The sequence below is a fragment of the Ailuropoda melanoleuca genome, chromosome 6, assembly GCF_002007445.2.
Source record: "Ailuropoda melanoleuca isolate Jingjing chromosome 6, ASM200744v2, whole genome shotgun sequence".
Classification (NCBI taxonomy): Eukaryota; Metazoa; Chordata; class Mammalia; order Carnivora; family Ursidae; genus Ailuropoda; species Ailuropoda melanoleuca.
Window position 1 is genome coordinate 88276167 of NC_048223.1, and position 19158 is coordinate 88295324.

At 50.8% G+C, this 19158-nt stretch overlaps 2 protein-coding genes across 2 annotated transcripts in view; one reads left to right on the forward strand and one right to left on the reverse strand.

Moving 5' to 3' along the window:
• Positions 1-12945, reverse strand: part of LOC105234446 (anthrax toxin receptor-like) — a 13865-nt gene extending 920 nt beyond the window's left edge. The window contains exons 1-10 of the mRNA XM_034663600.1: positions 12873-12945; positions 12737-12770; positions 11620-11699; positions 11475-11543; positions 11033-11110; positions 10874-10934; positions 5625-5720; positions 2379-2448; positions 1753-1828; positions 16-137 (exon numbers count right to left, since the gene is read on the reverse strand). Coding sequence (XP_034519491.1) covers positions 16-137; positions 1753-1828; positions 2379-2448; positions 5625-5720; positions 10874-10934; positions 11033-11110; positions 11475-11543; positions 11620-11699; positions 12737-12770; positions 12873-12893 — 707 coding nt within the window. The 5' untranslated portion in view covers positions 12894-12945. The remainder of the gene's footprint in view (positions 1-15; positions 138-1752; positions 1829-2378; positions 2449-5624; positions 5721-10873; positions 10935-11032; positions 11111-11474; positions 11544-11619; positions 11700-12736; positions 12771-12872) is intronic.
• ZNF488 (zinc finger protein 488) overlaps positions 1-19158 on the forward strand; it is a 58492-nt gene that overhangs the window by 20805 nt on the left and 18529 nt on the right. The window lies entirely within an intron of this gene.

A 19158-nucleotide genomic window follows, 5' to 3' on the forward strand; every position in this document is an offset into this window, starting at 1 on the left:
GTGGTTGTCGTGGGCGTTGTGGTCGTCCGTGTGGTCGTCGTGGGCGTTGTGGTCGTCCGTGTGGTCGTCGTGGGCGTTGTGGTCGTCGTGGGAGTTGTGGTCTTCTTTGGCGGTTCCTTGGGCCTTAATGGGTCACCCTGCAAAATCCAGACATGTCAGTGACCAGAGTGGGCATAAGTGACCTCTTCAGGGGAGCATCCCCTGGTACCCCACACCATACCTCCATACCCACCTGCTCCCTTGGGCCTCAGGTTTCTCCACCTCCAGGGAGCACTGAGGGACTAGAGGACAGGAACAGTATCCAGAGAGCCACTGTGGACCCCTGGGCCACTGAGCGTACCAGTAGTCCTGCTCAGAGGCTCAGTTCTAGAGATTTGACAAGGGAGTAGAAAACCTGTGGTGGGGCAAAGCAAATCCTCACTGCACACCTTGGCTGACACGCTGCACAGCGCTGCCCTAAACCAAGTGGTCTGCTTTCCCAGAGGCAGGGGACAGAGAGGGGTAAGGGTCTGTGTCCAGGAGAAAAAGCAGCTGAAGGGGGAGGCAGGGTCAGGGCCCATGGTGCTGTGACTCCTCCTGAGGTCTTTCCTACATGTGTCTGCTGAGAGTGGGCTGTAGTTGGTGGGACTCTGATGGGCAAATGGGTGAGTTGAGTCTGCTGATCCAGGAATGCATATCCGTGCACAAGGGAAGATGCAGTCAGAGGACTATCAGCACTGCTGGAACCCTCCCAGGCTGGGACTGGACACTAGGATGATGGCCATTAGGCGCAGTTGTCCCTCTTCCCAGGTAGCTGTCTTCTCCATCCTAATGCTCTCTGTCACCCATGTCATGCTGCCCTGGACCAGGGGTCCAGGTGACGTGGAGCTCTGAGGAGGGGGCACCTGGGAGCAGCACCTTCTTTCCCACCTGTAGTTGAGCTGCCTGTCCCTGAGCTGAGCCCTAAGCCCTCCCCACAGCCCTGGCTGCTTCCCCATCCACTGCAGGAGAGCAAGGTCAGAGAGAGTTAGCAGAGAGGGACAGCCGAGGAGCGCGCGAGAGCAGCAGAGGCAGAAGGGAGGCTGACGCCCTCTGCGAAATGACAGGGGGTTTTCCCCAAGCGGGCTGGGGCTGGGGGCCAGTGATGGGCATGTGTGGGTTCAGCTCTACCAGCAGCTACATCCATACGCTGGAAACATACCCTGACTGCACAGGGCCACAGCTGGTCCCACCCTCCAGATGCCCTGTGCCCGGGACCTGGATTTGGAGTGTCCCAGTGTCCCAGAGGTCCTGGACTCTGGCTCCTAGCACACAGCCCCCCAGCCACTCCCAGTTGCCCAGCTAGAATGCAGGATGGAGCCCCGAGCTACCCACCACTAGACTTAGGCCAGGGGAGGTGCCAAGGTTGAAGGCAGGTGGTGTCTGAGGGTCAGCACCATTTCTAGAGTCTGGTCAGAGCTCTGATTGTCCCCTTTCATGTGCTTCCAATGACACTTGGTTCTGCAGGGCCTCGACAGGTGGCTGCACTGCAAGGCCTCTTGTGGAAGCCTTCCTAGGGCACCTCAGAAGCCTGAGTGTGGGACAGCTTGCCAATTATGAGCTGAGGGCCCAAGCTGGCTGTGAGAAGCTGTCCCAGCTGCCTGTCTTTCGCTTCCACTTGCTTGGACTGCCTGGGACATTCTTCCCCTCCTCTGCCCCCTCAGTGTCTGCTCCTTCCATGAAGTGGTTTTGGACCGCATAGGAGGGAGGTTGTAGCCCTACTTTGGCACTCACACAGTCGGAGCCAACAAAAACCATGTTGCCGAAGAAGCTGTTGCCCCTGTCCATGCTGTATTTGACGACAACCTTCCTAAGGCATAGAAAGACAGATGGTGATCAACAGTATGGATAGGCATACTTCTTGCTCTTGGGTCAGCCATAGTCAATAGTATTGTTTATTGCAATGACTATGACCATCGGGCATTGAGTCCACCAGTGAGCATACAACATGGGTAAGGGGGCTCACCCCAAGCACTACAAGGTCAACCTCTCAGTGGAGACTGACCAGGCATGCGAGCCTTACATGGGGTCATATGTCCTCGTGGCCACGGGCTAAGTTTCCGGGGGGGTGCAGCTTGGAGTCACCAATCTGACTCTTTATTTACAGAATATGTTGACTTAGCTCTGAACGGCTGTCTGGAACAAAGGTACCATCACAGCAAACATCATCTCCTGAACCCTACCTTCCTCAGCAGAACCAGGGATGAGGGGATCCTTGAGTGCCTCTGGGGACCACCACCAAGTGCAGGTGTTGAGGATGCCTGGAGCCCTCCCTGAATTAGACACGGACTGCCCATAGCTTAGCAGCCCACGTTCATCCCACAAAAATGCCCATCTGACCCCTGACCTGGGGCACTTACTGTTCTTCGGTATCAAGTATATGTCCAGGGCAAATTATAGATTTTGACGTTACAGTAACCGCTTTTCTATCTGAGAGCAAATCACAATAGAATAATGTCAGTGGCAGGTCCATTCATCCATCTCTTCCTTTCTGCCAGCCCCTGGCAAGCAGAGTTAACACTTCAAAAGACACCAACTTCTCTTCTCTGTCTTCCTCTGAGCCCCTACTATGCACCAGGCCTCTAGAATGATCTGGTTGGAATGCAAAAAGCAGGCTGAGTCCCAGTTCCCAAGGCCTTGCATTTAAGGGCCTGGAGGGAGACAGAACATTGAAATAACTAACAATGAACAAAATAAAAGCAGACAGTGAAAAGTGCTGAGACAACGAGAAGCAAGGGGAGGACAGAGAGTGGAAGGGAAAAGACACAGCTTAGCAATGGGGGACCTGTCCTGTCCTTAAGAGATACCATTTCCTTTTAGAGAAACAAAAATATGCATACTGCAGTGACTTCACTGATGTGATGGCTGGGATTTGCTTCAAAGTAATCCATGGTGAAGGCATCAATAAAACCAGATTGTACAGTGTTGATAATTACTGGAAGTAGATGAAAATGTGTCATTTATTATACAATTTTTGCTACTTTTCTTCATTGTTGAAAATTTCCATCACAAATAAAGTCTCTTTGAGGAGAGAATCCGAGAGCTGAAACCAGGTGAGGGGAGAGCCAGGGAAAGATCCAAGGAAAGAATGCCTGGCCTGCAGGAGCAGCATGTGCCAAGGGCCTGGGGCATAACTAGCTGAGCTTGTTGAGGAGAGAAGTGAGCGAGGAAAGGTGGGCAAGGTACTGCGGGCCCTGGGAAGGGGTTTGGTTTTTATTCTAAGATGATGAATCTGACAAGGGGCTGGCCAGATCCAGATAGGATTTGGACATTGAGGCAACAGTGGACTGGATGTGGAGCGAAAGCAAAGAGGAACCACAGTTGACAGGCAGGGTTTGGTCACAACGACTGGGTGGATGGTGGTGCCATTTAGTGAGGTAGCGAAGCCTGAAGAAGGAAGAGGGACTCTCTTTGTCTGTTTTGTTTTGTTTTGCATTGTTTTGTGTGAGATCCTGGGAGTTGGCTCTCAAGAGGCTCAGGACAGTTCTGTCCCTTGCAGCTGTGGCACCCTCTCTCCCTGAGACCAAACTCTTTTCATACCCCTAACTTTTGTCACAAGCCAGGACTATGCCCCACAGAATGGTTCATTTCCATGCGGACCAGCCCTGGCCCTAACTCAACTGTCACATTAGCTATGAGCTCCTGAGCTGTCTGAACCCTCCACTGGGTTGATAATGAAAGCTAACCACCACATATGCTTTCGGGAATGGCAGTTGTGTCTGAGAGGTAGGATGGCTGGTGTTAATGGGGAAAGAGAATCCCTAAGAAATGCAATTTACTTTCCAGGAGGGTGTTCACAGTCCAGAGCAGAGAGGAGCTGATGGCAGGTAGCCAGCACGTTGAGGGCCCAGCAGCTTGCTAAGTGGAAAGGAGTTTTCAAACCACTATTGACTGATTTAACTGAATACTTTATTTATTTATTTATTTATTTATTTATTTATTTATACGAGTATAAAATTTATTAAAACATAAAAACATTACACACTAAAGACAGAAAACTTAAAGCACATAGCAACAGAAGTTCTAAAATTTTCCATATGCTTCTCTGTATTTTCTAAAATGTTTTTCCAGACGTTTAAATCTAAGGAAAATGTAATTAGAAAAAAAGGAATCACTCTTTATCAGTGCATCAGAGGTCTTGGAAATAAAAAGAAAAATCCTGCTAGGCCACTTGTGAACAGCCATAGAATGCATGCAGAATGGCCATCAGCTGAAATGCACAGGAGCACGTGTTGGACTGTCCCATGGGAGGCCCTGCACCAGTCCACACTGAGGACAAACTCTGGTGATCTCCAGGGTGCGAACCGGTAGTCACAGGCCACAGAGGAAGGATCTGAGCACATTTCCTAGGAGACAGGTTGTGTCTAGCGCTCCTTAGGAATGTCATCTCAACAAGGCAAGGCCTAGACTAGGCCATCGGATCACCTCTGTCTGCTTTCCAGCTCTTCCTACACCAGCTCCTGGCTTTGGGCAAACTCATTACTACCCCTCTGCCTCATTTCAGAGCTATACTAAGAAATAACAATAGGTCTGTTTTGAGAATTTGGGGACATGACATAGGCAAGGCCCTTAGCGCGTTACCTGGTATAGTAAGTGCTCCATGAACATTGTTCTCCATCTAAAGGCTTCCTCATTCCATAAGCCACTCCTGAGGAAGTACTGAGCAGAGAAAATCTAATCCTCCGAGGCCATCTACACACTGCAGATGTGGGAATGTGGCCACAGCATTGCCCTGTCCTGTTCTGTGTGCCCACGGAGAAGAAGGAGAGAGACTAGAGATGCCCTGGGGGAAAGGATTTGCTATGGATTGACCAGATGGCCCTGGAAGAAGACGTCACTGACCATACTTTAATCAGGTCAAATGACTGCATCAGGGGACTAACTGGGAGAGCTGAGGAGGACACAGAAAGTCCTCCTGTCCCCCAAATCTCTGAGGAGAGTCACACCCACCTTAATGCTGAGGGTACCTAAGCCTGCCCACCCGTGTGCTTCCTCAGGCCACTCAGCTATATGGAGGTACACTTGAGCCTGAGTGTTTCCCAAACATTGCCTTACATAGGCAATATGGCTTAGTTAGCTCAGCTACCATATTGACCCCATTTAACAGTAGAGAAAAGAGAGGCCGAGAAGAAAAACATATGACATGTTCCTGTGCCATGGCTCCAAGGCCTGAGCCTGGCAGCTAGCACCTTCTCTCCATTCTAGGTACACATATCCTCCTGGGAAGCTACAAGTGCACCTGGCCCAGACTCAGAGCCCCAGGGCTGCCTCTGTTTCTACCAGAAGTCTCCATGGATTTGGGTCCTTGTCACTCAAGTCAAGTGAGTGCTGAGTGAAGGGAGGGGGAATGCAGTTCTGGGGTACACCCAGCACCCGGAGCCATTCTTGGTAGGGGTAAAGCTCTGCTTCAAGAGGCTCTGGTGCTTTGGGGGTTGATGACTTCTCAGCTTCCCAGCCAGATCCATCCTTCCTCTTGTCCACACAGATATACCCTCATACTGTCCACAGTGCATGGTCAGCAAGGGCTTTGAAGGCCTGGCTGGCTGAGGGGAAGGCAGCCTGAGGTGGGGAATTTGTCACTTGGAGGCACCAAGGGGATTACTTACTGGGGAACCTCTTGCCGTCCACAGTATATTGGCAGACAAATTTCTCCATGTTGCTTGGATCTGGGACAGGTACCTCAAATCCCACAAAGTAGTCTTCTGCAAGGCAATATTCAAAGGTCTGTGTGAGGCAGGACTGAGGGTAGCCTTCCCTCCAGCCGGCTAGTTATAGAAGTCACTCCAAAACCTCACTCCCAGGGACTCCTCCTGAGGAAAGCCACTATGGAAAACCAATATGTGTGACACCCTGGGACCCGATCCTCACCCAGTGTCACTGCAGGTCCACTCTGAGTGCTGATGGGACTTGAGCACTCAGGGAGACCCTCGCCTCCATCCCTGACCCATGGAGCCTATGAAGGCATCCAGCCTCATTCCTCCATGGGCGCAATGCCAGTCCTGGGTTTCTGACCCTGAAATGCCCAAGTACTCTCTGAGGGGTGCAGGCGGTGGTCTCCATGGGGTCTCCCACATGAATGAGAGAAGAGCCAGGACTACAAGGCTGGAGACAACCCTGTCCCATGCCTGAGCTTGTTGTCCAGGCCTGGCGCCTGTGTGGCTTTCTGACACTTGGGGTTCCCTCCGCCTGCCTGTCTTTCTCTGTGCCTGTGGCAGGCTAGAGACCCCAGAAGCAGGACCCGGAATTGGGTGAGGCAGGCAAGGAGCCTAGGACCCTGCACAGAAGAATCCCCCAGGAAAAGAAGTCCTGTCTTAGCTGTGGTTCTGGAATTCTGGAGAAAATTACTTTTCTCCTGGCCCCTCCTGAGGCTTTATGGACCATAAGCAACCCACCTGGGGTTTAGCAAACACTTCCTCTCTCAACGTGGAGACATTGATGTGCTCAGGTGCACGTTAAAGCCTTAGACCCTTAACTAAGTACTGGGGCTCCCCTGGTGCTTCTTGGCCTCTGAAGCAAACACCAGGAGTTACAATGAGGGCAGCTGGTGGGCCAGGGCCTCTGGTAGTTCACCAGGGTAACATGTAGGTCTTCACTTGCAAGCCCAAAGTCATTAGCCTCCACCACTGCCTCCTGTCCCAGCCCAGTTAATTCTCCTTCCCGAAGCTTGATTTGCTCTAGCTCAATTTACTCTCTAGGTATAATTCTTCATACTAACAGAAACTTGGACCAGGCTGTCCTGATTTCTCCTTCTTCCGGTCTTCCTGAACTCCCATTGATCAGGGCAGTGTCTGCAAGTTCTCTGCTTTGAAGTAAATAGATTCTAGACCTGTGGCCCGATGCTAGCCTGCTGATGTGCTTTTTTAGGCCTTCAACAGCTTTCCAAAAATGGGAGTTAACATTGTAAGGTCTACATATTTTTCCTAATAATCCAGATCACTAACTTTTGGAAAACAGGAACATCTGTCATCAGTGGGTTTGTATTTCTGTATGCCACTGCCCAGCTTCAGTTTGGAGCACCCCCAGTGGCCAGCACCTGCTTTACTGCAGTACACCCCCCACTGCAGCCAATCATTCTTCACTTGGCCCGACTCACCTCTCCTGCTCAGGGCACCAGCCTGGGCCCTGACAGCCCCTGATGGAATTGGCCCACTCAGGGCTGGCTTGTTGCTTCTAAGTGACACGTCCTCTCCCACACATGGTAGGCAATATCACAATGCTGCTTTGAACCCGATTGTGCCAGGCTGCCTGCTCACTGCTCACCTTTCATAAGGACCCTTCCCTCTAAGACACGGGGCTCTGAGTTTGGCCTCGAACAAGCACTTGGGCTTGTCTCCTGTGAACCCTTTGCCAGCGCAGCTAGGACCACCCTGAGCAGAGCTGCCACTGCTTGGTCTCATGGAAGTGTCATTTCCACTTGACATTCCGGGATTTCATTGCATAGAAGTATTTCTTTGCAAGACAGAACTGTAAACTCATAACCCACACTGTTATTAGATACAGGCAGAGAGGGGGAAAATTCAGCTGGGTGCATGTGTGGAGATCAGGCTCCAGTCCAAAACAGCGAGTAGAGTCTTCCTGCCACTAGCAAACAGGCAGAAGGAACCAGAAGTGGGCAAATCTGTGCCAGGCCAAGGCATGTAACACTGGTGTTCATCCAAAACGACACTCCCCACTAACTGAGCATATACTATGGGCCGACCTACACTTTCCTTCATCTCCCAACATGTGTGAGCTAGGCATTACTCCCCAGGTTACAGAGAGGGAAGCGAAGAGAGGGCGGGTGGCTTTCCCCGGGCCCCTGGCAGGTACAGGGCTAGGATCTGACCTCATATGCCCAATCCAGGTCTCACTTCTGCCCCCTCTGCTCTGCTCTTAGTTCTGAGCACCTATCACCTGGTTGCCCAGGATGTAGGGCAGCCGCTGAGAGCAGGGGACCTCACAGCCGGGGACCTCACAGGGCCTGCTTCCCTCAGGAATCTTGCACACTGTCCTTCGGCTGGACACCCCCTTTCCCATGACCTACACAGCAGTGCATCTGTGTCCCCAGGCACTGCTGCTCTCAGAGGGTCCTGTCTCTCTGGCAAGACTCAGTAAATTGAAAGCAGGGTCAGGTTCAGATTTTCAAGCCAAAGAGTCATGGAGTTAAAGGATTTTGCTCTGTCCAGTAGCTATTCCTTCTGCTCCAACACCCCTCACCCAATTCCTCCAACAGTAACAAACACAGGAAGAAAATGAAGCCGAGGACAGACGAACATCGGTTTGTGGGAGCTGCATTTCCTACAAAGGGGGCCACTGCATTGCAGTGGTCAGGTGGCACGAGCATCTACAGCCCCTGGCAGGGAGACCAGTCTTCTGGATAGAGAGCTTTCCTTCTGGAGGAGAATTGTACAGGGCCTCCTAGGGCTCCCGAGAGAGGAGCTGGAAAGGTGGGCAGCTCCCCGAGAAGGCCAGGAGGAAGCCGAGCAGTGAGGAAGGGGAACCCACTGACCATGAGACCGACAAGGGCGCACGAGTGCAAGTGACCGCCCTGGGGAGGGTGGGGCTCTGGGAACAGCACCCGCTGCTCGGCACAGGCTCCTTGGGAGAAATTCGACTCTACTGACCAACGTTTAACCTGTGCGTCCTCTTCATGCTGCAATTCTGTGTCTGGGATTGACCCAGGGAATCCTGCCCCATGCCCACAGACAGTGAGCCTCACGCTGTTCACAGCCTGCTGTAGCCACATGTTAGGGACAACCAGAATAGCGGCCAGGGAGACTAGTGAAAGAAATGTCCTCCATCTGTGAATGGAATTTGTGCAGATGGTTGGAAAATGTTATGTACTGCATGATCCCATTAATGTGAAAACATCCTGTAAGAGCATATCTAGTTAGCTATGTACAGATCCAGGATCAGCCATCTATGGGAGTTACCTGTGGGAGAGAGTAGATGGGACAAATGGGAACTTTATCATAGTGGAGTGGAGGGACAGTAGCTAACCAGGCTGGCTACAGGTGTGTCCCTGAACTGTATAGCTGGTCCTGTGTTCCTTCTGCAGCCTCCTCCTGCCCAGCACAGCCTGCACGCACTCCACACAGAGGGTCTACCTGCCACCCTGCAGTACCTGCCCGCTGGATCTCCGAGGAAAAGCCTCCTCTGCCCTGGGTCCTACACTACGTGCCACCATGGATGTGCCCTGTCTGTTCTTTGCAGACACTCACTTTGGGTCCATCACAGGAAAAAGAATGCCAAGATACCAGCAACGTTCTGCCTCAGTTAGCGAGAAAGCCCCAAGCATACCCAGCAAACACATAGGAGGGATGAATCTTCAAACCACTGAGCCTAGTGCATCAACCAAACACAGTGTTCATACTACATAGTCCATTAAGGAGATGTTTTTACAGAACGAACTAGCCTATGGAAGGAAAATCAGAACATTAACTGCCTTCAGGTGGCAGGAGCAAGATTTGCTGAACAAGGGATTAACATGGATTTTCTGGAAACTACTGTAGTGGTCTATGTTTTCATGAGGGTTGGAGTCACACTTGTGTTGTAACTTTTGTCATAACTCATGAAATGGTACACTTTTGTCATAATTCAGCAATATAACTCTTTTTTATTATTATTTTTATGTCCTTTTTAAAAAAATTTTTTTATAATGATATGTTAGTCACCGTACAGTACATCCTTAGTTTTTGATGTAGTGTTCCATGATTCATTGTTTGCGTATAACACCCAGTGCTCCATGCAATACGTGTCCTCCTTAATACCCATCACTGGCCTATCCCAATCCCCCACTCCCCTCCCCTCTGAAGCCCTCAGTTTGTTTCCCAGAGTCCATAGTCTCTTTTGGTTATTCCCCCTTCTGTTTACCCTCCCTTCATTCTTCCCTTCCTTCTCCTAGAGATCTCCCTGCTATTTCTTATGTTCCATAAATGAGTGAAACAATTATCATATGGTTTCAGCAATATAACTCTTAATAAATATTGGTCCCTAGTTTAAGACATGCAGATGAAGGGGTTTTGGTGAAGTAGACTAATACCTGTAATTTACTTTAAAATGCAACAAAAATTAAGGATGGATTCATAGAGAGAGAGAGCAAGTGCACTAGATTGATCAATGATAAAAAATATGGTTAGATACTAAATATTAACTGCAAGATGCAGGTAGGGGAGACAGGGCTGTTCATTGTACAGTTGTTTCCACTTTGCTGTAGGTTTGGAAATTTCCTTCACAAAAGGCCAGGAAAATGTCAAAGAACTGAATGGTAAAAATAAACCATGACACAGCCAAGTTGAAGTCATGGCACATACAAAGTGACAAGTGACTAATGAGAGGGACAGACCAAGGGCTGTGGGAATTCAGAGAGACCAGTGAACCAGGGAAGGGGCAAAGGTGCGACTCCTGGGAGTAAGGCCTCAAAGGAGGGGTGGGCTGGACCCTGGAAAGCAGAGGGAGGGGTTTGCAGGAAGCCCAATGCCCACCCCTCCAGCTTTAGAGCTGAGGGATGACCTGGCTGGCCTGTTGCGGGCCAGGGTCCTCACACTTCCCAGGCCAGGCTGGGCTTCGGGAAGGGGCCTGCTCAGTGCCCCCGGGCCCTGTGCAGAGGATGCCAGCCTGAGCCACAGAGGTGAAGAGGCTGCAGTCTCACCCTCACCCCTGCCTGCTTTTCCAGGGGCTCTGGCTCTCGGATTTATTCACCAGACAAAGACCAGACACTCACACAAGTCACACGAACACCAAACACTCAGTCACACTAACGCTCACACAAACACAGACTCCCACACATTTAGAGTCCACAGGCACACACACACGTGTACACACATGCACACACTCCCCACACCCTTCTGTCTAGAACAGTGACCTCGTCTCTTACCTAATAAACAGATAAAGTAAATGCCCCTTGCCATCACTTTCCTGCAGGAATTTGCCGCGAGCTGGAAAAGAGAGAGAGGTAGCAGGTCAGGGACTGTGGATGGTTGTGGCATGGTGAGAAGCCTCCCTATCCCCCTTCCCATATTTAGCACACACTCACCGACTTGTAAAGGAAGTCCATTTTCTTGAACCCCTGTGCTCCATACACATGGGAATGTTTTCCTGCAATTTCATACAGCTACAAGGAAGAAGAAGTGGCTTGGGCTCACAGGCTGTGATAACTATGAGGTGTTCGCAGGCAGTTGAAGACAGAAGTCCCCATTGCAGGAGACAGTCTTTTGCCTCATGCTTATCAGATTCCAAGGGCCAGACCCTGGTGTTGGCCAGCAGCCCACCCTTAGGGAAGGGAAAGCCCTTACACATGTACCTGGGGTATGTAGGTTTAACATAACAATTGTTATTCATTCCTGGAGTAGCTATCTGCTGTCCAGACACTAGGGGTGGGTTAGAGGTCCATCCTCCTGCAACCCTGAGAATGGCGCCTCTGACAGCTTTCCCCATCAAGGCTCACAAGTGGCACCTGGTTACCTGCTCAGAATTACCTTATTTCTGTTATATTTGTTGAAACCCACAAAGTAAACTGAGCCCTTCATTTTCTGAATCTTCTGAACCTAAGACAAATAAGACTTGGAGTAAAAATACCCAAATACATGCAGCGAAATACTATTAACGATGGGTTGGACTCACTTCGGACTTAATCATCGGTAGTGATGATGGTTCCGGTGGTGCAGTGTTCACAGCAATAATCAGGCTGCTAGTACCTGGGTCTGCAGAAGAAGCATGCAGTAGCCTGATCAGTAAAGGCACCCAGAGTGACTCTTCACAGGCTGCTGGAGCCACAGCACTGCTCCCCACACTTCCTCCTCCAGAGGAGAGGCACCCTGCCTGAGCACCCACCATCAGGGGTGCCTGGAGGGCTAGCAGCCCAGCCCTGGAGGGAGAAGGGGCCTTAGCCAGGACCCACAGTACAGACAAAGCACCGAGCCCTGCTCCAGCCCTTCCTACTGAACGGTCACTATGACCAGATGTACAACCTTTGCCCTGAAAGGTAACTCCAGTTCCTTCACTGGACAAGCATCAGCCTTTCAGATGAGTAAAGGGATGGACAGCCAGACTCGACTGTACCAGATGTCCCATAGTGCAGTGAAAGCTTGGCCCTGGCTCAGGGCAGCACCCGCAGAAAGTCCTGCTGTATCTGCGGGCCCAGGGGTCCAGAAGGCAAGGTAGAGACTCTCGGGCTGCGGATCCCATGCCCAGCTCATCGCCTTTCCCCACCAGGCCCATGCTTCCTTCCTGGCAAAGGCTACAACCCTACGGTCTAGACAAAGATGGTTCTGGGCAGAGCACAGCCTTCTTCAGTGTTGGAGACACAGTCACAGGGTGACATCAGCCAGAGGGAAGGAACTGAAGGGAAAGTAGCCAGGGCCAGAAATATGATGGAGACAAAGAGTGGGAAGCAAGAGGGAAATCCAGCACTTTGTTCTGAAAACGGAATCTTGTCTGCTCTAGGTCCCCTGGCTTTTCTGTTTCCTCATTCAGTCAACCCAAGTGTAGGTCGAGCACCTCACAGTTACCAAGAACCTAGAGGATATGTGTATAGCCCCATGCTGTTCTGAGAACATCACTGGGGGTGGTTTTCATCCTCACTGCACAGAGGAGGAACCCGTGACCCAGAAAGGACAGCACCTTGCTCCAAGCGTCAGTGCTAAGAAGGGGCCAATGAGGGTCTGCACCAGACCTCCCTGAGGCCCAGACCTGGGTCTGTCCCCACACCTGCCCACAGTGAAGTCACCAGGCAGCTTACCTGCATAGAATGCTTTTCGAAGCTGCTTATTTACCTGCAAGGAAATGAAGGAGTATCAGGGGAGGGCAGTGAGAGGGCCCAGGAATGCTCTAAGTACTCCATAAAACAGAAGTCCTCAGAGATCTACAGTCAGTACCTCTATAAATCCTGTTTCCATGAAGTTTTCTCCTGTAGGTTTTATTCCCTTAAGTTCGTTAAGAGTAGCTTGTATTTTCTTTCTGAAAAAATCAGAAAAGGTTTGAGGTGTAATTTGGGGTTGATATTAAAAGCAGCATCAAGCTGTCCTGGAGCCACTGTGCAGTGTGTAGACCTGTCTGGCTGGGACAGGACACAAGTCAAGTAGCCTGGTCATGACCTTCTGCTCTGTCTTTGATATTTACAGACTTGCTCAGGCACCCACTGTCCTCCATCCAGTGAGCATAGGATGGGAGATGCTGCTTTGCTGGTCCCATGGGTATGGCCTGGCTTTCTTTGTACTCGTCACTATCTCAGGCACAGAGTCCTGGGGGAACCCCAAGGCCCTGCCTTGACCATCCACGGTGAACGTGGGGCACACCTATGGATGTGCCACTGTGAGTCCCCACTCACGATGTGACTGGCAGGGTTGCTAGAAGCTACCAGGTCCCCAGGGAAGGTACACTACCTTCCAACAGGTAAGGCTGAGTTTGGAAAAGGTCATTCTGTGATTGACACTCCTTCCCTGTCCCATCCTCCCCTGCCCCAGACCCCTGAGGTTGACTCGGTCCCCCAAGCTTCTTCCCCTCTGGATTGCTAAAGGAAGTAGCGAGCTGCTTCATGAGAGCGCTAGGGCTCCTGAGTTCATGGGCTCCTGAAGAAAAAGGCCACAGGCTGGGGAAGCGGCCCTGAGTGTGTCCGTGCAAGTGGATAAGCAGGGATCCCCTAGCTGCCACGGGTATGTGGCCAGACAGCCGCTGCGAAGACAGATTTCACAGGTGGGACTGGGACACAGGAGGCGCTGGGGGCTTGGGTTCAGGCCAATCCCATGTGACGAGCTGAGCTGGCACAGCCAGACTAGGAGAGCGTGGACCCGGAGAAGGCTTCTCACTGCGGGGAGTGGAGATGTTGCTGTGGGGGGGGGGGAGACCTGAGAGCCCCAGGTCCAGCCCTGCCCAGCCCAGCCCAGCCCAGCCCAGCCCAGGAGGTGAGGTCTGAGACCTGTGCCAGTGGAGGCCAAACCAGGCACTGCCCTTCCACCAGAAGCACTCCCCGTCCTCTCTCATCACACACTGGAAGATATGTATTTTGTGAGAGCACCCCCAAGTATGGGGGAACTCTCAGCTCTTCCCAGTGTCTGGCCCAGAAGCCCCAGGCCAGGCATTGTTCTGGCCCAATAGGCTCCCCTCCTGGGAGTGCTGCCCCTCCAGTCTACTCCCAGCTCTGTCCATGGAAGGGACACCAGGCCCGTTGTCCCCTAGCAGTCTCTCTTCATCCTTAATATGTGTCTCAACTCCTTGGAGTCCTCTATCTCTTCCCTGTTGTCACCCTCCTGGCCAACACCCTTAAGGGTTCCTAGCCCCTGTGCCACCTGGTTTCTCCGGCATCCTGAACAAACCCCTCTTGGACTGTATCTCCTTAGCCTGTTCGATCTTAGCAGAAGGGGCTCAGAAAGCACCAAGCAAAGTCCCAGCCTTGGTCCCACATTCTCTGCAGACCTTCCAGAGTCACACTTGTATCGAGTAACATTGTCCCCTCCTGGAGTTTCTCTGCATGCCTGGGCCCACCTGGGCTCTCAGCCACAGGCCTCCTCAACTCCTAGGCAGTGGGGCACGTTGGGGAAGTCCCAGTCCCAGGCTGAGCCCAGCTACAGTCAAGATCCTGTGGGTTTCTCAGGAGCTGGCAGCCTTAGGGCCCTGATCTGAGTGTGAGTTCTCTTCCCAGCTACACATCTTTCGCCATCCCCAATTTCACATCTTTTCCACTCCCCTGGGCATCACTGCCACTCCTGAACCCTCACCTGGGGAGGACGTCATTATGTTCCCTGTCCAGAGAGGACCAGGAGGCCCTCCCCAAGCCTCCACACAGCTGCTTATATCTGGGCCGCAAACTGCCCACCCTGGAGAAGGCAGAGGTCTTCCTCTCCCCAAGTGCAGCTCCTCCGTCAGAACGCCCTGCCCAGCAGCCTCGCATCTCTCTGCCACCTGCCAGAGTCACCCCCAATGAATTTTCTTCCTCCCCCTCATATGCACTCAGGTCTCTCCGTCCTAAATGTATAACCACACATACGCACAAATCCATGCCTCCAGTAGTGCTTGGAGCAGTCAGCCCACTCCCTGCTTGTGCTGGAGTCAGACATGAGAGTGCTGTCTCCAGGTACTGACATCACCACCCTGCTGCTCCTGGTTTCTCTCCATGGTACTGAATGGTGCCCCTATGTCACAAATTCTGGGTCCATCCAGTCGTAAGAGTGCTCAACCTCTTTCTGGTCCTTCACCCTCTCTAAACTGGGTTTCAATCATTTATGTCCATGAGAATCTTAATTTTTCAGCCACTCAGAAACTCCATACCTTTCTGTCTTCAGGTTTTTGAGAAAACTGCTTGGCCCACCATGACACACCTCAATCATTCTATCTCAGCTTGGTGTTCAGGACCCCACTCATTGGCTCCCTTGTCTCAGACCCATTAAGGGACCAAGATCTGCTTCACTGAGACCCATCAACACTTTGATACTTCCCATCCCTTCCACCCTGGTACTGACGTTGTCTCTTCCTGCCCTGCTGGCCCAGGGCAGAGAGGGACACACAACAGCACGTGCCCAACATTGGCAATGTGCACAAATAAGCCACATATCTGTCCTACCCCATCCAGGGAGTCCTCACAGGCAGCCTCTTCTAAGAACAGGAAAGAGCACAGAAAGGAGGACTCAGGACATGTGATGACAGGGCTTAGAGAGGCAGGGATGGTCTAGTAGTACATGGTTGGCAATTCTCAGAACAGCCAGGGGTCAGAGGAAAGAGGGGAGTCAGAGCTCGGGGTTAGGGTGCACAGTGAAGGAATCCCAGGCCAGCCCATGCACACACCAGTGGGTTTCCCACTGTGGTCTCAGGGAACCCCTCAGCTCCCTTGAGCTTTCTGGGGTTTCACCCAATATGCCTGCCTTGGCGGTCAATGTGGCACTTGCCTGTCTGTGGTGAGTTTCCTTTGGGTGTAGCTCTGTGAAGAGTAGGTGACTATGGAGATCTTCAGGTTTGGGCTGGGGAGGAAGGACATGCTTGTGAGAAGCCATCGACACAGTCTCAAAGTGAAGCCAGTGACAGTCAGGGAGGGAGTACATGACAGTTTCCCTGCCCGCACCTCAACTCTTCTCTTTTGGGGCCCATTTTCCAAACCCCACAACTTCCTGTAACTTTAGCAATGAAATTCTAAGGCCTGTGAGATGGACAGTCTTCCTGGAAGAATGTGCGAGAATGGCATCCTGATCCATCCTTACGCTCTCTCCAAAAGACACACACACACACATGAGCATGTGCACAGTACAACTCAAGGAGATAGACAACTTCACACTCCTGAGTGAGGGCCTCCCAAAAGGCCTCTCCTCTACTGCAACATATTTTGGATCCCCTTCCCTCCTCCTAACTCCTTCCCCACTTCCCACTCTTCTCAAAAAGTTTTTCTCCCTCTTGATGGCCATTCATATACATCCCTTCATTTCCTCCCCTTGGTCACTGTTTTCTGGTCTACTGACTCTCATTCTTCCTTAGCTAAACTGCTCTTGGTTCTTCTCCCAACTCATTTTACCACTATTATCAGACTTTTCTTCCTGGAGCACAACTTTGATATTGTCAGACCCCTAAATAAGAATTATCTGTGGCTTCCTATAGCTCACAGCAGAAAATTCAAGCCCTATGGCCTGACATTATGAGCCACTGTGTTTTGGCACCAAGCTGACCCATCTGGCTTCATCTCTCAGCCCTCCCCTAAGTTAACCCTATTCTGCACCCAAACGGACCTCTCCACAAGAAGTCTCCGTGATGGTTCCTGTTACCTTGTTTTTCCCATCCTTCAAGAAATAGATCAAATTTCACATCCCCTGGGAAGCCATTCTTGACTTTTTTCTGTGAATTCTTAACATTTCCTTAAAGTTGCTGTAAGTCTTTTGCCTTTTCCTTTGGCCCCTGGCATCATTTAATCAAGTGTTTATTTACTACTACTGGTTTGCTTGTTTCCTAATCTGTTAGGTCCTCAAGGGCAGACTGTAGCCCCAGCAACATGGCCTGACTCTCAGGCAGGAGCCAGTCAAAGCTGCCATGACCCAAAAGAATGACCACGATCTGTACTTCTTTCCTGTTTCAAGACACTGCCCTGGGCTCTATGCTCCTGACCCGAGGGATGCTCATGCCCACTGAGCTGAAGAGCTGTGTACTCTGCCTGGCAGAAGGAAACACAAGCCTACTTTGTGAACCTCTTCATCAGTTCCTCCACAAGTTTGTGAATTTCTTTCCAGGATTCTTTTGCAGTTTCTGACCTGAAAACCAAAATAACATTGATCAGAAGGATTACGTGCCTCCATCAGATAGGCAGCATTTCTGCCTCCCCACCTCTTACAGTCCCTTTAGCAAGCTCATCCCCAGCCCACATAGCTGATGTCTGCCACACACCCTCAGCAACCTTAGTAGGTCACCTTGGTGGTGACTATCATCAGTGTAAGTGATGGGAAGGATGACCACATAGACCCACGCTTGAGGACGAGGGACTTGTGGTGCCAACCCGGATGGCTGGTCATGTTAGATGGGGTTGTTAGGCAAGAAAGGAAGGAGGATGGAAAAGTACCCAGTGATTCTGATACATTGTTCTCTTGGCTCCCCACTTACCAACACGTCTGTAGAAGCCCTGGCCTCAGCCACAGAGGATGTGCTACTAGGACTATTTTATTTCCCTCTTTCCTATCAGCCTGCAAAGCTGAGCCACTCTGGACACAGGAGGACTTTTTCAGCCTCACTGCCAGGGGAAGGGCTGGAATAGGCCCAGGACGTGCTGTCCTGGTGTCATAATGCTCCAACCAGCAGGGAAGCCACAGGTGCCTCCTGTCCCTACTTTCAGTTTCTTGTTCTCTTTGATTCCATGTTAATCCCTGGATAGAGAGTAGGAGGGTACAGAAGGTTGGTGCCTCATGATGACCCCATTGGCCTAGGTGGGAAGCACTTAACTGTGCCCTAGCTGCCCAGGGTTCAAAGTTCTTAGTAATGCCCTATCTCTGCAGGTCTGCACAATTCCAAATTGTGGAGGCTTATTGACTAAGTGTTTTTGTCAGGGTTCTGTGAATGGTTAGACTGAAACAGGCTGGTGCTGATGCCGGACTCCTTCCCTGGATCTGTGATGGTTCATGCCTTTTCCATGTCATATGAGTAAGAGAAACCCACAAGGAGGCTCTTCCTTTTCTTCCAATGATCCCTATGTTCATTTACATCCCGAATATCATGTTCACATGTGTTTACATGTGTGTCCCACACATCCAAAAGCATCCTTCTCCACTGCACCATTCCTTCTGCCTCCTCTAAACTGCTTCTGAAACTGTCAATAGATGGTGAGGGAACTAAGGATAGATGATCCTAAGTATGTCAGGATTATCATTCATGGAGCATGTATATATGAGGCACATTATATTCATGATTTCCAATTCCAGAACAGCCTTGTAATATCAAAATTATTTCCATTTTACAGTCGAGAAAACTGAGGCTCTCATAGGTCAAAGATTTTGGCACAACTTCCATGGGTAGCTTGAATCTGAACCCAGATCTAGTTGTAAGGCCCATGTTCTCCCCATTGGACTTGGGAGACTGGGGTGACACTGATGGAGGATAGTTGGAAGAAAGGCAGGCAGGTACAAGTGTCCACTGACCTAAGAGGAAACCAGCCTTACTAGGATTTTACACCACCCTGGAAGGATCCCTCCACCCTTTCCCATGTAATAGATGACAAAAACCTGAATGGATAACAGGTACAGGGAGGGTTAATCAGATTAAAACAGCCCACCAACAAGCCCATAAAAACCCCTAGACTTAGAAATCCAGTGGCAACCCTCTCGGGTCCCCTCCCTCTTTGGGAGCTTTGTACTATCACTTTACTATGGCTCAATAAACTTTGTTCTGCTTCCCACCATTCTTTGTCTGATCTACCTCTTCATTTTTCAAAGCAACGTGACCAAGAGAACCATGGGCAGTAAAGGTGAAGGACATCCTGTAACACTAGGAAAGTTTGGTGGCATTTTAAATCATGCTTCCCCCACTCTTTTTCTAGCCTGGTGGCAGTTTTAGTTTTGATCAGTGGTCCAGTTCCAAGTTCTCCTTGAACCAGAGGAAGCAGTGTGGACCTTACTTATAATTATTATGTACATCTCTTCTCTAAACTTGCTGGGCTTAATCTGGGATGTTCAAAACCAGTAGTGAACACAGATAAATTTAGAA